The sequence below is a fragment of the Copidosoma floridanum genome, unplaced genomic scaffold, assembly GCF_036245765.1.
Source record: "Copidosoma floridanum isolate Cflo_tuat_1 unplaced genomic scaffold, Cflo_Japanese_pri ptg000010l, whole genome shotgun sequence".
In the NCBI taxonomy this organism is placed as follows: Eukaryota; Metazoa; Arthropoda; class Insecta; order Hymenoptera; family Encyrtidae; genus Copidosoma; species Copidosoma floridanum.
This window is the reverse complement of record NW_028321887.1, coordinates 234,265-253,431: the sequence shown is the minus strand read 5'-3', so window position 1 is coordinate 253,431 and position 19,167 is coordinate 234,265. Positions and strand designations below refer to the sequence as shown.

Below are 19,167 nucleotides of genomic sequence, written 5' to 3'. Positions count from 1 at the left end.
CAGGACTGGCTCATGAAATATATAATTCTTGTACCAGTAAAAAGAGCGACGGCTTTAAAGACAGCAAAAGCACTTTTGAACAGAGTAATTGCATACTTTGGTGCGCCAGAAAAAATGCTGTCAGACAGAGGTGCACATCTCCAAAACAAACTGTTAGAAGAGTTCGCAAGAGTATTTAAAATAAACGAAATGGGAACAACAGCCTTCTATCCACAGAGTAACGGCGCAATAAAACGAATGGATCATACATTAATGGAATATTTTAAGGCATACGTAAATGAAGACGACTTTTGGGACGATCATTTGGGCATGTGCATGTGCACTTACAATTCGACAAAACACTCAGTAACAGGGATAGCGCCTTAAGAAGTATTGCTGGGCTATCCAGCCAGAATCCCATCTAGCTTCAAGAAAACCATGAATGAACAAACGTATGATGAACATGTAGAGGACGTAATAAAAACACTGACGCGGCTAAGGACAATAGCAGCCATGAATCAAGTTCAGGCGAAGTACAGGTCCAAATACTATTACGACAAAAAATTGAACACAAGATTTTTCATGGAAGGGAAAATGGTCTATGTTCTTAAAGAGCCGAGAAAGAAATACGAGGATCACTACGAAGGACCATACGAAATCGTAGGAATAAATTACAAGAACCACAATATAAAACTGAAACGTGGCAATGAAACAAGAATTACACACGCGGATAAAATCAAGAAAGCATGCGTTATAAAAATCCAATTGTTAGATAATAGGAAACTCGAGGAACAAAGCAGGATAACAAAAACAAATCGCGTAAGAGTAAGTAGCAAATAATAAGCGAGATATCAGAGGCAACAAGACCAAAATAGTGTACTTCTCTCGTAAGTGTGGCCTTCGGACGACTTCCAAGATCAGCAGCCATTCAACTGTATAAACAAAAAAAAGAATACAAATCTTGTGTTTCAGGGCTGGAACTACGCCGATGACACAGCAACTTGGAGATATAGAGGAAATTGAAAGAAACTCTGGAATATTGGTGGAGAGCTTGGGCCCAGTCCAAGCAGTCGCATCAACTTGGAAAATGATATGGTATGTATATTGGAATGACGTTGTCGAGGAGGTTAATTCGTTTTTAGACGCGAAAAGGCAAGCAAAATGGAAATGCAGGGTGACGATGAAAAAGGAACACGAATGTATAGAACAAGTAGAGTACACAACAGAAAAAGTTCTAAGAGCCTTGGATAGGGTAGAAGAGGTATATAGAACAGTTGTAGGCCAAAAGATCGGTGATCAAATCAAGGCGGTGCAAGCGCTGCAGGAGGGTGTGACTAACGCGAAAAAAGAGAAAATACAGAAGCTAGTAGAGGCGATCCCGACTAACACAATGGAAACAACTAAGTACTTAACGGAACAAATTAGAGTCATAACATATGGAAACCGTGAACGATACCTTCAGGATATAAAAACGTTTAAAGATAAAGCTGGGATAATAACGGAGCAAGGTTTAAAAGTGTTTGCTGAATACTTCAGCGATTATGACAGAGTTACAGAAACGGTGGGCGAATTTGAACACTTAGCCGAGAAACTTATAACAAAATTTGGAACAACGGTGGACATAATATACTTGGCGAGTCGGGGAACGACACATATACCAGATGCGGCATTGACAGCGATTTTGGAAGCAAAAATTTTTGTAGAGCAGCTAAGACCAGATCTATAGTTCCTAGTTAGGGAAAATACAACCACAGAAGAGAAAATTGGAGAAATCTCAGAAATAGTGACCATGGCATTCAACGGCAGAATAATATATTACATTCGGATACTACTGGTTACGAAAGAAAATTTGGACCTTCTTAGAATATCATCATTGCCAGTGGAACAAAAAGGTTTAAATACTACGGATTTAGTGGCATACTTGCAGCCAACATACGAATACATAGCGAGCAGTGTTAGTGAGAGAAGATTTACGCCAACATCGCAAGAGGTGATAAAACTATGCAAAAGACAAGGAAGGACACCAGATGAATGTCCGATAATATTAGCCAAGTTAGAGGGCACATTTTGGACACGTCTCCATGCTAAAAACCTACACGTCCTTATCACCACGAGAAAGGACAAAGTCTACATACAGTGTGAACACACCGAACATAAGACACTGAAGGTGGTGGATTCTGGGGAAGTCAGCTTAGCAAGAGACTGTATAGCGCAAGCATCGGATACAAGACTGGATCCAGGACAAGAGGAAGGTGAAAATCGCATAATGAAGCTTGAAAGCGCAAACCTAAACTTAAAGGATATAATACAAAAGGTGAAAGGGACTGATGGAGGTATGTTATTAGAATCAATAGAAGCAGTGATAAAAAGAGACGGACTACAGGAGCTCAATAACCAGGAGCACGGACTTGACGATAGGATAAAAACAGGTAAAAAGCTAGCGGATGTACTCCAACGGGCACACGAGTTAGTACAAACAAAGGAGGAATTCTGAAATTGGACGGAATACGCATTGATGGCAACGGAAATAGCACTAGGAGTGGCAGCCGGATCTTTTGGATTTTAAAAATGGGGGGGTCCAGTAATACTTAAAGGTTTGAGAATGATTACAGGCGGACGGGAGAGGAACCGCGGAAACACCAACTCGGTACTACAAGACTTGTCAACCCAGAGGGCCATGGTTAACGCACGAGAGGTACAAGTGCTACTAGGTGAGTGGGTAGGATCAGAAGGCAGAAGACAACCGTCTCAGTTAAAAACTAATCCACGATGATCATTAGGTCGACGATGTAATAAAAAGGGTCATACATGAGATGTGTACAGATTTAGAAAAAAAAAGATAAAATAAAAAAAAAAAATAAATAAAAATGAAAATAAAAAGAATAAATGAATAAATAATAACTATACAAAGAATATAGTCATACAATAATAATGTAAAGAGAGCAGTGCAAAAAAAACAATTATGTATACACAAATAACTTAGAATTCACAGACAACATAACACAAATATACTCGCACACACAAACTTGTATGGCCATCGAGGACGATGACCGCGTGGCCTCAGACGTATGACGTACAGTATCTAGAGCCTTTATAAATTCGCGCCCAAGACTCACCTCTCGCGGCGCATGAGCAGTGGACACAGAATATGATGAACACCTTTCAGCGGCGGGCCTGAGCGTTATCAGCTCTTCCGCCCGCTCTCTCCGATCAGCCTCCGAACCTAACACCTCGCACGCGACTGCTCTCGCTTTGATCCACGAATAAACGGATATATAACTTTCTTTCACGTGTATTCTATCCGCTTACACCCCCAAGCTTCACGATTTCCACGTGACAATAATATTTGTTTAAATTTTACGGTGGAAATATTGAGCAATATTCGTCAAGGAGTACAATTAAGATGTTACTTAAAAATTCAAGTATATCAGATGGACTGTGCACCAAAACGCGCTTACAAATCACGAAATTATTACAGTATAATATAGAAGGAGAAATAATAACTGGAGAAAAATTTGGAAATAGAGTTATCATTCCAAGAATAACTTTAGTCACAGAAAATACCTTAACATTATCTTTTATTTTGTATCGTAAACAATTTTTAATCGTTGTGGCATTTGCTGTGACAATAAACAAACCTCAAGGTCAAAGATTCGATAATGTAGGTTTGTATTTAAGAAGACCCTTATTTTCTCATGGTCAATTATATGTGGCTTTATCAAGATGCAAAAATAAGAATAATTCATTTATTCAAGTAAAAAGAGGAAATTTTATGATTATTTTTTACACAGAAATAGAGAATATTATTTGAAAGAAGATAGTTACATAAATAATTGCCTTTACTTAATCATTTCAATGGATAAATCGGAAATATTTATGGCAATCGGTTAAAAGTTGTTATATTTATGAAAATCTCACCATTTAACAAGTATACCTAATATGATGTATTTTTTTTTTTTTGTAATGATACTTTTTTGTTAAAAACATTTAATTTTGAATTTTTTAGAATATAAAAATCTTTAATATTTTCAACAAAATTTATTATAATATAACAGCTTAGTATACGTGTCATAAAAAATTGTTATAGCTATTTTAAAAAAATTTGGTTAATTTTATTATTATTTATATTTTAAATTGCAGTTATAAAATTAAATTTTGATTTATTGATGTACAAAATTAACATACAACACTAATTATTTATATATCACACGCATACGTCGAAGGAATAGGTATGAGACAGACGGCACAAGATTAAAAATAACAAAATTATTCAAGTATAATATAGAAGCAGAAATAATAACGGGAGAAAAAAAGCAAAGTTTATATTCCTAGATAGTAGTATCGTAATAGTAGGATTGTATATTGAAAAACCTTTATTCTCTTACGGACAATTATACGTTGATTTATTAAGGTGTAAGAATCCAAAAAGAATTTTTATTCAAATTCAATCTGAGAATAAATCAGAAACTGAAAATATTGTTAAGCAATAAATTTTTCAGTAATTCAAAAATAAGTAACTTTGAAGATCGTCACATTTAACAGACGTACGCTACTTCATAAAAACCATGAAAAACAAATATGTGAAAAATGTGGAAAGGGTTTTAAAAGAACAGATAGGTTAAAACGACACATGAAATGTCACAACATTAAGCTAGCAGAATGAATTATTGTTTCAACAGCAATTGTGTTTGTCTATTTAATTATACTTTCTCCTAAATTCTGTCTTTTTGTTAATAAAGTCCTCAGGTAATTAAGAATTTTATATTTGGGTAAAGTAAACATGGACCAGAAAGAGATTTGAAATGTAAAAGTTCAATCAAGTTAAACAAATAATGTTACTTCAGAGACATACAGTGAGTAAGGTGCAGCAAATAGACAGAGGGAGACCTATGATCAGTGACTTAAAAAACCTTAAAAACGAGGTTATGACTTGGGTACTGAATTACGTATATTTTTTAACATTTATGATCGTAAAACATTCTATAAATAAGTATTTTTTGGGGAGGAGGTGAAGGGGGAGTTGAGAAGGAACGGGAGGGAGCTCACTCAAATATAATTTGATCAAAAATGACGTTAAAACAAGCAAATAACTACGTAAATCGAGGGGAGCTGAGGGGGAGCGGGGGGGCTAAGACTCACTTTCGTCAATACAACTATATAATGTAGGAAAATATATATACTAATCATAACAAAATTAAATTCACTTGTTCGACTACTTTTTTTCATTTTTATGTCGACATTATTTACAACTAATTTATATAAAGTTATTCATTTTGGAACTTACAAGAACTTTTAATACCAATTACCATAACTGCAAAATAGTGAAATCTATACACATTATATCAATATAGAATATTATTACATTTCGAAGAGGGTTCTATCGATTACAAAATCAACAATGGAAAATTGAAAATTATCTACAAATGAATAAAGTCATGAAAATGGATCTGTCAAAATTTAAAGGCATGAGGGCTCCTAGGAGCCGAGTAATTAACATTTATATTCAGCTAATTTTTACAAGTAAGCTTATAGGTTGTCGTCTTTTTATGAGCTTCTTTTGCATTTACCTCATTTATTAACATTGAACTTTATATAAAATTTTTATCAATGAGTAAAAAATATCTAATGAATATATATGTATATATATACACATATATATACACACATTCATTAGATATTTATATATCTCTGTAGTATGTTATTTCTGTGCTGCATGCCACATCTTTCTCCCCCTCCTTCTAGTAATCTTTTAAAGAGCTACATTTTACATGTGGAGCAATTTTGCGTACGGTATATATTTTTAATGCTATTTCAAAAAAAAACAATTTTTTCCACTGTACGAATTTACTGAACAATGTTTCAAAAAAATTAAGCTGTTAGTTTTGTTAGTTAGTGGGTGTGTGTTGTATAATTTTGCTACTCTCCATAACCTTGTATATTACTAGTACACAGCAGACAGCATTTGTATGCGTGCGTAAGGCAAGCGCTGCCTATTACTGTGCTGCACGTACATATAGGTATATGCGTATATATCGTGTAAAGAGGAGAAATAAGTGCGCGTGCAAACTTCTGCTTGAGTGAGGCAGATATTGCTCGGATGTTCTGGCAGTCGGAGATGCGTGAGCGCGTCGTTACCTTGTGGCGAATCTGTGGTATTGTAACTGTGTGCTTGAATTGTTGTGAAGTTAAATAAACTGTGATTGTGCTATGTACCAACTATGTGTACATTCATTACCACTATCCTTTATACCATCCGCTGAAGTTTCGGCGACTAACCTACGCTTCTCTTCACGGTCCTTACGCAACAAATGGCGATCTTGCCAGGATAGTGGTATCGAGGGAAAAAGAATAAGCCTGCTCGCTCTGTACCAAGAGCCATGCAGTTACCACACAACAAAATGCAAGTGCGCCCTGTACCAAGAGGCGTACAATCAAGAGAAAATCAACAAGCAACACTACGCCACGAATAAAGTAAGCACGCCCTGCACTAAGAGGCGTATGATCAAGCATGAAGCATCCATCGATAGCATCGTGAAGCATCAACGACGGTCATTTTAAGTCTTGCGACTCTTGTGTTACGTGCGTCGTTCGGTGTGCGTGGTAGAAAAGACAGCCTTTCCACGAAATTCAGCAAGACTAACCAACCAAACAAGGCGGCATCATGCCTAACGAAGAAATGACAGAAGTATTTGAAATGCTTGATCAGTTGTACCTTGATTAGGCAACGGCAATAGAGACGCTCAAACGTGCAACCGACTACGTAAAAACACTTCAGGCTGAGCATCGAATTTTGCCAATTCTGAAAAGTCGATCGGATCACCTCGAGCAATGTTGGACTCGATGCGATGAACTACACCGAAGCATCTGCTCACATGCTACTCAAGCCGGCACGATTCAAGGAAGTTACTTCACGAAAAAACAATTTCAAAATGACGAGGTAAAGTGCATCAGTGCCAAGGACCAATTGGCCATCTGGAATCATGCAGCCAATCCACCAACTCGGCAAATAACGGATCGACTTGTTGGTGCGGAAGTCAACGTCAATCTACCCAGGTTAAGCATACCCTCTTTTTCCGGTCAACTGACGGAATGGATGCCGTTCTGTGACTCATTCACAGCGCTTGTGAGATCTAACGCGTCATTAAGTGATATCGAAAAATCGCATTATGTGAAAGGTGAAGCGAGTGAAGTAATTTGTAATGTGCAACTTGCTCACGGAAATTTTAATACGGTACGGGCTTTACTCGAAGCTCGGTATGAAAATAAGCAAATTGCCACAAGTGCAGACTTCTCGAAAATTTTAAAAATAGAACCCATTAAAAAAGAATCGTCGTCCAGATTGTTGAATTTACACAATACTGTTCAACGTAACCTCGCGGCTTTACAGAATCATGGGTGTCTCACTCAACATTATGGCACAATTGTTATTCATATTCTTACGGAAAAACTTGATAAGCAAACTCAGCGTGACTGGGAGGTTAGTATTGCTTCTGCTACTACTTTGCCTCAAAATGACACCTTTGATCAATTTTTACTTGAACGAATTCGGGTTTTAGAATCTCTCGGTCAGGTTGAGTCTCAGAAACGAAATGATCATTTAACTCAAAGACAAGTATGCAATCAGTCACAGAACCGTTATGATAAATCTAAATATTTGGAAGTAACTTCGTATATTGTAACTCAACCTGGGTCGTGCCCAGTCTGTGACAGTGATCATAAAATCCATAGTTGTTTAAAGTTTGCCGGCATGTCTGTGACTGACAGCTTTGATCAAGTGCGTTGGTTGAATTTATGTATAAACTGTTTAGGTAAAGGTCATAAATCCATAGACTGTCAGAGCTCAGGAAGCTGTCGGTAATGTAAAAAAAAAGCATCATACTATGCTTCATAGAGAAATATCAAACCAAAATAACTCGAGTAATCAAAATCCACCTGCCAAGGGTCAAACGCATGCGATTGCTGACAATCCCATCCAAACTCATATTTCTATTCAAAGACCCCTTCAATCTCAAAAGGTACTGTTAGCCACCGCCATGGTTTGGATTTCATCTCATACTGGTTGAAAAATTCAAGTTCGCGCATTACTTAATCAAGGGTTGACTTGGTCATTCTTATCTCATAACGTAGCGGTTGCATTGGGATCTCCTTTGATCAGTATAGCTGCATCAATGACAGGACTAGATGGCACACCAGCTATCATACATCACATGCTATCAACAGTAAATTGCTTAATCAAACTCACCAGCTTGTGTGTCAAACTCAGGCCTTAGTCCTTCCCACAATCACCTCCTATTCTGCTCATACACCTGGTCCATTGATCAATTGGACTCACCTCAAAGTTTGAAATTTTGCTGATGATCTGTCAACCACTGATGAAATCCAACTACTTATCGGGGTGACCTATACGGTTCTATTTTCCTTAATCAAATACGCAAAGAAAGGATCAACGAACCGGTTGCACAACTAACAGTGTTCGGATGGGTGTTATTTGGTCCCTGCTCAAATGTGAATCCCACAATAGAAGTAGCTGTCCCAGAGCATCATTTAGTAGCAGTGAACGGTATTGATCAGTTGCTTCAGAGATTTTAGGAAGTTGAAAGTTTTCCTCAATAACCCATCATCTCTCCCGAAGATAAAGAGTGTGAAATCCACTTTCTCAAAACCCATTCGCAAACCAATGACGGATGCTATGTAGTTCGTATGCCATTCAAATCGAATACGGTTCCACCAGTAAGATAACCACGATCAATTTCAGAACGTTTACTCAAGAAAGTTGAATCATGTCTAAGTTCTAATCCGGCACATCAGTCACTTTATTCTGAGTTTATGAATGATTATGAGTTTCTTGGTCACATGACTCGCACGGACAGTTGTCCGTCGAATAAATCTTCGGTAATCTATATACCCCATCACCCCATTATTCGTGAGCAAAATCCAACAACAAAGCTAAAAGTAGTGTTCAATGCATCATGCAAAACATTCAATCGTACATCGCTCAATGACTGTCTGCTCACCGGTCCCAAACTGCAATCTGAACTCTTTCTTATATTAATGTAGTGGCGCTCGTATCCGTTGGTTCTCGTGGCTGACATAACATAGATGTATAGCCAAATTTTAATTCACCCTCTTGATCATGATTACCAGCGCATACTGTGTCGTCCAATCCCTGAGAGCCCTCCTGTAGATTATTAATTAAATACAGTCACATACGGGACAAGGTCAGCTCTATATCTTGCTCTTCGTGTACTTAAACAATTAGTTGTGGATGAAGGACTCCAATACCCACTTGCCACTTTAGTTTTGAATCACCATACCTTTGTTGATGATATTCTTTTTGAAGCGTATAATCATGAAGATGCCTTTAAGGTTCGCGATCAAATCATTGCGTTGCTTGGAAAGGTTAAACTGGAATTACATAAATGGACAAGCAATGATTCACGTTTGGTTTCGGACATTCACCCTACATAGATTAGAATGGAACTCTCTCTTTCTCTCATGACAACAGAACGGTAAAGGTGCTTGGATTGCGGTGGCATCCCTCCACTAACACATTTACATTCTCTCTCGACTTAGATCTGCCTTCCACCTTGTCTAAAAGACAAGCTCTCTCAATTTTGTCACAGTTGTTGGATCCTCTTGGTTGGGTTTCACCAGTTATTGTGAATGGCAAAATCCTCATGCAACAACTCTGGTTACTGCAAATACCTTGGGATAAGGTAATGAGTTATTCAGTTTCTCGACTGTGGTTCATTATTCATGGATTTTGTGACGCATCAAAAAAGGCGCATGGTGCAGTTCTATATCTTAGAACCATTAATGAGTCAAGAGAAGTGAGTGTGTCTCTTCTAATCAGTAAAATCAAAGTTGCTCCAATTGAACAAGTGTCAATCTATCGACTGGAACTTCAGGCTACATTATTATTTGATCAACTTTGTACAGAAGTGCGTGGGGCACGGGCATTTTCACATGTTCCGCTCCAACGTTGGACTGACTCCAGCATAACATTAGCCTGGTTGAAGAGGCATGTCTCCACATGGAAACTATTTGTTTCTAATAGCGTGGCAGCCATACATGATTTGCTCCCAGATCATCAATGAAGACACGTACCAACTGTGTCTAACCTTGCTGATCTAGCGTCTAGAGGATGCACTCCAAATGACTTGGCAAGCAATTTTTTTGGTGGGCTGAGCCGAACTGGTTAATGCAACCATCACAATGGCCAAGTATGTTTTTTGATTCTCCACCAGAAAATACCATGGAAATGAAGGTCAAAGTACTTCATGCAGTTGATGATTCTAATGATCCATTGTACATAATAGTGAATACGTTTTCGTCTTGGATAAAGGTCGTCCGAGTCACTGCATATCTACTCCGTTATGAAACATCTTGAAGGCAAAATCTTGTCACATCAAATCTGCAATCGCTGCTAAAGTCTTTGTCCGGTTTTGCACTCTCTCACCGCAGAAACTGGATGAAGCACAAAGTTTACTGTATGTATTTTTGCAAAGACAAATGTTTCCTACCAAATTGTAAGCATTACAAAAGGGTTTGAGTGTTTCCTCCCACAGTAAGCTGTCGTAGCTGAATCCATTCATAGACCAGGCCACAGTAGTTTTGTGTGCTGGTAGACGTTTGGACCGTTCTGCACTACCTTATAAAGTGAGGCATCCTGTCATTCTTCACGCTCATCTCTTGGTTTCATCCATTGTTCGTTATATTCACAGGCGGTGCCTACATGGCGGCATGAAACTTATCCTCAGTACTCTTCGGCAAACTATTTGGTTGATTAATCCTAGATCACAAATTAAGTCTGTCATATTTAAGTGTCTTCCGTTTACACAAATACGCGCCAAATTGTCATCTAAGTTAATAGCTGATCCACCAAAGTTCAGGGTAACTCCATCTTTCCGTGCAATTTCATCTTGTGGCCTTGACTATGCTGGACCCCTTTAAGTACGAACGGCGGGCGGTCGTGGCGTTCGATCTCAGCAATGTTATATCTGTGTCTTCGTGTGTCTCACAGTTAAATCTATCCACTTAGAATTGGTCTCTGATTATTCCTCTCCAACCTTCATCGCAGCATTCAGACGTTTTATATCTAGAGCCCTGACTGCCAGCCATGACTGCAGCGCAGAGGATCAGGTTGTCTGTCTTTCTGGTTTTCTCTCCTTCTCAGATTCGCACAATGGTGCACCACAGTTACTTTATATATATACTAGTGGGGCTGACGCCCTCCTGCGCGCTCCGCGCGCCACCCCCTCCCCCCAACTTTTAAATCGGTTAAATAATTTCCTTTTATAAATAAATCATATCGTGGAGCTTAGGACTAGCGGAAAGTGGCTAAGGATGGCTAAAGCTATCTAACTTGGTGAAAACAAAATGAAAATAAAGAAATTTTTTTTTATCTTACAACCATTCTGACGAACGGTACGTATAACGGCTCTGCATTGCTGTGTTACTATGAAGGTATATGCTATTGTCATTGGCATAGTAAAAAACCTCGTCAGATTTTATTGTGACATCTATCACTTACACAACCAGTGTTGTAGATTACACCTCAACACTACTCAACACTACTTTTCCACTTGGTAACGGTCGTCAGCATGAACTTGTATTTTATTAAAATCAAGGTGAAGGGATTTTTTTCTTTTTCTCCTGTGGTTCTGGCTACTTCCGATGTATATAACCGTAGCCTAAAATTCACAGTTTACAGGGTACTCTTATAAACATTATTATAATGTAAATATTTTTATATCATCAAGCTGCAATTGATATTAGACTTGAGAGGTGTATAGAGATCTACCTAAGACTAAAGGTAAGTAAACATTGTCAACAAAAACTTTATTATGTATAAACTTATAATTAAAATCTGTACCTCAAATTTCTTTAACTTTAAGGTTTGGAAAAAAAAAAATTTTCCACTAACAGCTTTGTCTTGGAACCCGATTATCAAAACGTTTTGGAGCCATAGATGGAAGTATTACTGTATTCAATACATCAGTCTTAGTCTTATAATATTATTTAGTTTCTTTGTAGAGTGAACATTACTAATAAAATATAATTACTATTATAGTGGGATGTTGTGATATTACAATAGTAAAGTTTATAATGTAAACGATAATAATTCAATGTTATTTTTGTATTGCACGATTATAGTTTAAAAACATAGTTGTTTTATGATACAAAGCTTAAACCAACTTGATGTATTGTAATTTTTGTATTTACAATTTTATTGTTATTTATTTTTAACTTTTTCCGTTATACAGTAAATAATTGTTGGAAAATTACATCATCACGTCAAATTTTGTTTTAGCCTTAATTTGTGATTCCTGTATAGAAATATATTTTCCCGTAGAAATGTTAAACAATATTCGTGAAGGCTTGCCACCTCATGAACTTAAATTAAAAATAGGTACAACGGTAATGTTAATTCGAAATTTGAGTATATCAGACGGATTATGTAACGGTACACGATTGCGAATCAGTAAATTGTTGAAGTATAACCTAGAAGGCGAAATAGTTACGGGAAAAAAAATTGGTAATAAAGTTTTTATTCGTAAAATTACATTAAATACTGGAAATACTTTATGGTTACCCTTTATTTTATATAGAAAACAATTTCCATTAGTTGTAGCATTTGCTATGACTATAAACAAGTCTCAAGGTCAAAGTTTTGATAATGTAGGATTATACTTGAAAAAACCTCTATTTTCTCATGGTCAATTATACGTGGCTTTATCGAGATGCAAAAATAAAAATGGAATTTTCATTCAAATCCATAGAGAAAACATTTTAGATATTGAAAATATAGTTTGTAAAGAAGTTTTTGATTATAAGTAATAATGTATCTAATAATAACAACATGATTTTGATATTCCTATACGTATGGACAAAATTTATTACTTAATAATACATCCCATAAATCCATATTATGTTGTACCAATTGTACCAATTGTACCAATTTTAACATTGATTTAAAATAGAATAGGAATAGACCTAAGTCTTCGTGGTTTGATAGGGCTTTATAAGTTGACACATAAAATAAGTCATCTTAATGCGAAACTTCCACGGTTTGTATTAATGATAAACTAAATGTTATTTAAATTTTTGTATGTATTGGTATTAATCATTCGTATATAAAATAATATAATACATACACATAAAAATTTTACATATAGTTTATCATAAATGCTAACAAAAAAAAGCTTAACGCACCAAGAACTTTATACTTACAAATAAATGGAAATACAATTGATATAAATTGATTTTTGGTCGTATTGAGTTTCATAAATGAAATGGTTATGAATTATTCGTATGTATAAAGTCCATCTATTTACCTCCTGGGTGGTGTGGACAAATAGATGAAAACAAAATATATTGTAAGAAATAAAACATGTTCTTATTAGTTAACATTCTTCACAAATAAACATTTTTACGGTACAAAAATATATATGACATATTATTTTATGATATATTAAATTACATTTTTTTTTAAAAGACTCTGAGTAAAACATGAATGACTAAATAATCTTAAAACTCCCAATATAAATGGTTTCATATGGTGGAACGTTGCTTGCAATTCCCCACACAGTTAACTATATAATATAACAGTTAACTTTATAATTCAATATATAATAATAATGATGCTTTGCGCAATGACCCCTATAACTCAATTATGACGATGAAATAAATCGTGGCAATAAGACAGTTTTGTCATGAAGTAATTTACCATTGAAGCAGATTAAAAATAATAGACTAATCCATATACGACACGTACACGTCTGTATACACATCAAGGTTCAAGAAATACGATAAATACGATGTGATCCACGGTCTCCAAAAGAAGTGTGGCAGACGGTGGGGGGGTCACGAAAAATGCGCGGGGAAGGGGGCTGTGGGGGGTTTCGGAAAAAACTTCGATATGTCAAAATAAGGGAAAAAATGACGGGTTTTTACCTTATTTTGTGGGGGGGCGGTGGGGGTGAATGGGGGCTGTGTGGAATGCCCTACCGAGATAACTATGTAATATAGGAAGATATATATTATAGCCTTTCATCCCTGTAGTACTCTGTACCTACTGCTGCATAATGAAAATCGTAACATAGCTGTAATACGGGTTAAGCTAGGCCTCTGATACAGCTAAGGTACTAGGGGGAAACGAGGGTATTATTGAGGGGTTTTTTTTGTGGTTAGCTTTAAACGTTTGTCTAAGAAATTTAGATTGTCAAATCGTTATAATTTTTTTTTTCATAATGTTGGGCTCAAAAACTACTAAATTCTTTTTTTATAAATGTATAAACTCATGAATGTAGATTTCAAAAGAGGCTTTTAAGTTCAGTTGCCAGTGATGGTATTATTGCGGGCTTGTCTATATTATTGTGCACGTATTCTTGTGATCAATTTCAATGCTCATTCAACGAGGTATCCGCAATAATACCATCATGGTGAAAGAGGTTACGTGTGTACCAGTTATTGTGGACGTGATTTTTTATTATGCAAATATTAAGTTTTTGAGGCTTTTTTAGAACTGGAGTTTAATGAAGTAGATACTTTATAACTTGATTTAATAATTTAAAGTGTTTACTCACCATAACTCATCAGTTCAATTAAAATATACGCATTATTTGAGAGTACCGCAATAATTGGAGCAACCGCAATCATACCCTCGTTTACAACTATCAGGTAAATAATGTCTGACACAAAACGTTGCTTGATTTCTTTAAAATCTTCAAAAAAAACATAGTAAAAATCGTTCTCCTTTGCTATTTATCCTTTTATATGTATGCACGTACATAAAAAGACGTCAATAGGAAAGTAAAATTGGCTAAAAATAACAATTTTTGCGGGTTCCCTACAGGGGAACTACATGATCAAGGTGCACAAATATAGAGGGGTTGGACAATGTTTAAACACAACCTCAACTTTTTTTTTCTTGACTGTGTCTTAAAAAGAACAAATAAAAAAAATTTTCTTTCCTACGACGTGTTTGAAAAATTAATATGGATATTTACAAAATCTTCGAAAAATCTTTGTCACAACATAACCTCTCAAAATGCGGAAAACAGTCATATATCGAAAAGAAAGCTAGATAGACACAAAATAACAATTTTTAAGGGTTTTCTTAAGGGGAACTTCATAACCGGCACACAAATAGAAAGGGGTTGGACTATGCTTAAACATTACCTCAATTTTCTCGTTTTTTGACTGCATCTAGAAAAGAACAAGTCAAAAAAATTTGTTTAGTATGGCATGTTTGGAACATTAATACAAATGTTGACAAAATCTTCGAAAAATTTTTGTTACAAAATAACCTCTCAAAATTAGAAAAACAGTAGTATCTCAAAAGGGAATCCAGATAGGCCAAAAATAATTCCACGTATATAAAAAAAGTATTGAGGTACAAAAATGTATGTTGCACGGATTCATACAAACAATCGTAATAGTTCTAAAAAGTCATATTTCAAAGGCAAAGCTACATCCTACATATCCTGTCTATAAATTGATTTCTTTTCTATTTTCTATCACGTAATATAAGAATAATTGTCACGGAACCAAAACCTATAATCTTATTATTAATTTTGAGATTAGTTGAAACTAATATAGCATGGGTTAAATTTGATATATAATTATAAATAATTATAAAAAAAAAAATTAAATTAAAAATTACAAATTTACAATAGAAAATGGGTTTTTTAATACGGCTATGTCTATTGTTTTCCTCAATCAGATAGAGTGAATTATTTTACTTTTATGGTAGCCAAAATTAAAAAAAATTTTAACTTGTCGGATACAACGATTCCAACAAGAATTGATTGTACATATATGAATCCATATCAAATGCACGAATAGTAATTTTAAATAAAAGAAATTTTTGTCACGCTTAACGGATCAAAAGACTTTTTGGGGCTGTATGGTGAAAATTTTTGTTTGGTTCTGCATTACATAACTGAAAATTCGTACATGTATTGATGCATATATCATAGCAAACATGGAAGTACTTAAAATGCGCGAATCACGTGTAACATAAGTAGTATATTAGATTGTACGTATTCTATGCACGTGCGTGCTTGAATACGTAATATTAAAATTTTCACTATTTTACTATCGTATTCTTATAGATCTATTGAAATTAGGTGTACTCTAATTTTCTCAGTTTCTATTATACCAAGTTTAATAACATTCAAGTTGAAAGTGTCACTTCTGCCGGGGGTCCCGAGATCCACACCTGGTTTTAAAGAGATTTTAAATATTAGTTATTAATTTTATCAATGAATCATTCATATACTGGTCGTCATTTATCTACTGAGCTGCTGATCCTACTGATTACTAAAATAAATAATTTTTGTTAACTTATTACTTGAATAAATAATAGAAGTTTTTATCAACATCGACATTTAATGAGCTTTGTACACTTAAAAAATATCATCTTCTTGCTTCATTTTTATCTGCCTAATGAAAAATTGTTAAATAGATAAGTAAAATTCGGAGATACTTACACCAATGAAGCAAATAAGAATCCGCAATGGAAGAAGAAAACAATATCTTGTGAAGAAGCCACACATCCAAATGACCGTTAACTTCCATGAAATGAACTCGTACCGTCTATTTGTCCGCGTTAGAAGGTTCCAGTTCTATAAACGATATTTTGCCATAATTAATTTTTGTAATGATTATACAGGTAATAACATTATTTAAATCTATTTCAGACTATTTTTTTGTATAAACCTTAAGTTCCTCAGCTTCAAATCTAGAAGTCACGTCATCCTCAATTATTGCTTCTATCCCAGCTCGAATGTAATCCAAGCATATCGCAGGCTCGAATTCTCTTTTTAACGTTTCAAATGATTTTTTTCTGGATATGTCAGTCTGAAAAATATTTAATTTGTCTTTATGTAAAATTTCACACCTAATTAATTTTATAACTGCAATTGATCATTGTCGTTGTATACCTGAACATAGATCATTTACTGAATGAAAATCAATGGATCATTTTACAGTCAAACGATTTAGCACAAGGTATTCTAAATTATACATTACATTAACGTCTGAAAGCTTTAACATCTACTGTTAACTTTTTAGAAATACAAAAAACATTGATTTATATAACGTCCTACATTATCTGACACCTATATCGCTACAATATAGTCTACAAGTTTAAGTACACGAATGGCAACCATACAGACTGTAAGAGTCAGCATTTAAAAAAAATAATGTTTAACATACTTGTCTGTAGATAAATAGAACAGCATTTTCGTATGTGATGGATTAACTCGTTATGAAAGAAAGAGCTTTTAAATATTTAGACTACATTTAGCAACACTTTCTTGATGGCCATTTTTGGCAGGTCCCTTTTTTACTTTTCTTAGAAGTTTCAAAAAAGTTGAGAATCGATCTTGCTGAAATTTGGTAAGTATTTTGAGGACTATAATACCTACACTATATTGAACGCACAGCGGCTCGGTCAGCTAGGTTACGGGTCGGGGCATGCGGGAGATCACGGTTTGATTCCCGGCCAGTGCGACTGTTTCGAGCAAGTACCTCTCTCTGAATTTTCACATGTGTTTTTTCACCACGCAATGCTTCTCATGAAGGAGATGGGCAACCTTCTCGCAGCGAAGTGGCCTATCACTTAGATCCGTCGATCTCGAGGTGGTCAATATAGTGTGGTAGAATTAGCTAAAAATCATAACAATATCCCGAAAATTGTGACTAGCTCGAAAAAAAAGAGTAGTAGTTTTTGGGGCTATTGCTGACATTTCTAATTGATAAATTCTGTAAGAATAGATTAAAACTACTACCCAATTTTTTTTCGAGCTAGTCAGAATTTTCTGGGCCAAAAAACTAAATCTACCATACGAATGTGACATCATCACCGCACCAACGACTTACAAACTATATCCAATAATGTTAAAATGTAACCAATAATATAATACGTAGCTTATAATGTAACAATGGTCCTTACTGAAACAAGGCTATATGTACTCGTTAGCAATAAAGCCTAAAAATAAATGCACTATGTTAGTAGATATTTATTTGGAAAAAAAAAAAATTCAACAATTTGCTGAAAAATATGTAAGTATAAATTATTTGATAAAAAAAACTAAAAATAATGATAATATAAAAAAAACATTTACAGCTGATAGGAGGTACACGGAGAAAAACGTGTATAGCAGACGTTCAGTATGGTAAATGTCCCTATTATAACTGCAAATTGTATCACACTTGTTTATTTAATTTTTGTTCGTAATTGTAAGCTTTAGTGGTAAAAATTTTAATTTTTATTGGTGCACCATAAATTTACCGTTTTTATTCCAATTTTTAACTATGGTTCCCAATTGTTGAATTACTTTGTTAATAGAAAGATTATTAGACCAAAATGTACATAATTATGAAACATTGAACCTACTGTTTCAAAATTATGTTCTTATCAGTGAAACTTTTTTAAAAACATAAATCGAATAAATATGTAATATTCATAAAATAAATAAATATTTATTTAAATTTTTACATTCAGACCACTATAAAAATATTCTAAATTACATTAAATAGTTGTCTTGACTAAACTTTATCATCTTTGTTAATACTTTTTTATTTTTCGTCACTAGAGGTTTCTTACTGTTAAATGACTTGGAGGAGAGGATATTTATTATTCCTTCTGCCTTATCTTTTTCATAAATATCTCTTAACTGTTCTAAATCAATGTCTGCAAACGGAAGTTTTTGTAAAATACTTTTAGAAACAATAACGTTCACATTGCCTAATTTAGTGATACCACTATTGATTTTATTGTTGTTTCTGTAACGTGATACTGCTTCTTAATATTTTATTGATAAAGAAAACAAAAATTCTTTTCTATCTGCTTTATGAACCATGCTTTGCAAGACTGTAATGTCAAAAAAATCCTTGTGGAAAAGATCAGCATTTTGAGTTCCTAATAAATCATTCGCTAAATTTGTTAGTTTAAATACTCCAGCTCCTTTTTTTCTGGATAAATCTGTCTAAACATCGCTAAACTGTCTGAAAATTCCTGTATCATTTTAAAGTTATCATTCAATTCCGTATTTTCTATCACCCTTATCAATATCGGTACATCGAAACGAGCGTTATGAGCTACTTATATGCATGAATTAGAATTTCTACGTAAAAAAAAAGATAAAGCCAATAAAGCTTCATATAAAGTTGACGTTA

At 34.8% G+C, this 19,167-nt stretch overlaps 1 protein-coding gene across 5 annotated transcripts in view; it reads right to left on the bottom strand.

The window, feature by feature from the left end:
- Positions 1-19,167, bottom strand: part of Gpat4 (Glycerol-3-phosphate acyltransferase 4) — a 310,118-nt gene that overhangs the window by 175,826 nt on the left and 115,125 nt on the right. For all 5 annotated transcript variants that reach the window (XM_089589923.1, XM_089589926.1, XM_089589925.1 and 2 more), the window contains 2 exons: positions 16,705-16,845; positions 16,476-16,610 (listed from right to left, as the gene is read on the bottom strand). In XM_089589923.1, the coding sequence (XP_089446049.1) occupies positions 16,476-16,610; positions 16,705-16,845 (276 nt within the window). The remainder of the gene's footprint in view (positions 1-16,475; positions 16,611-16,704; positions 16,846-19,167) is intronic.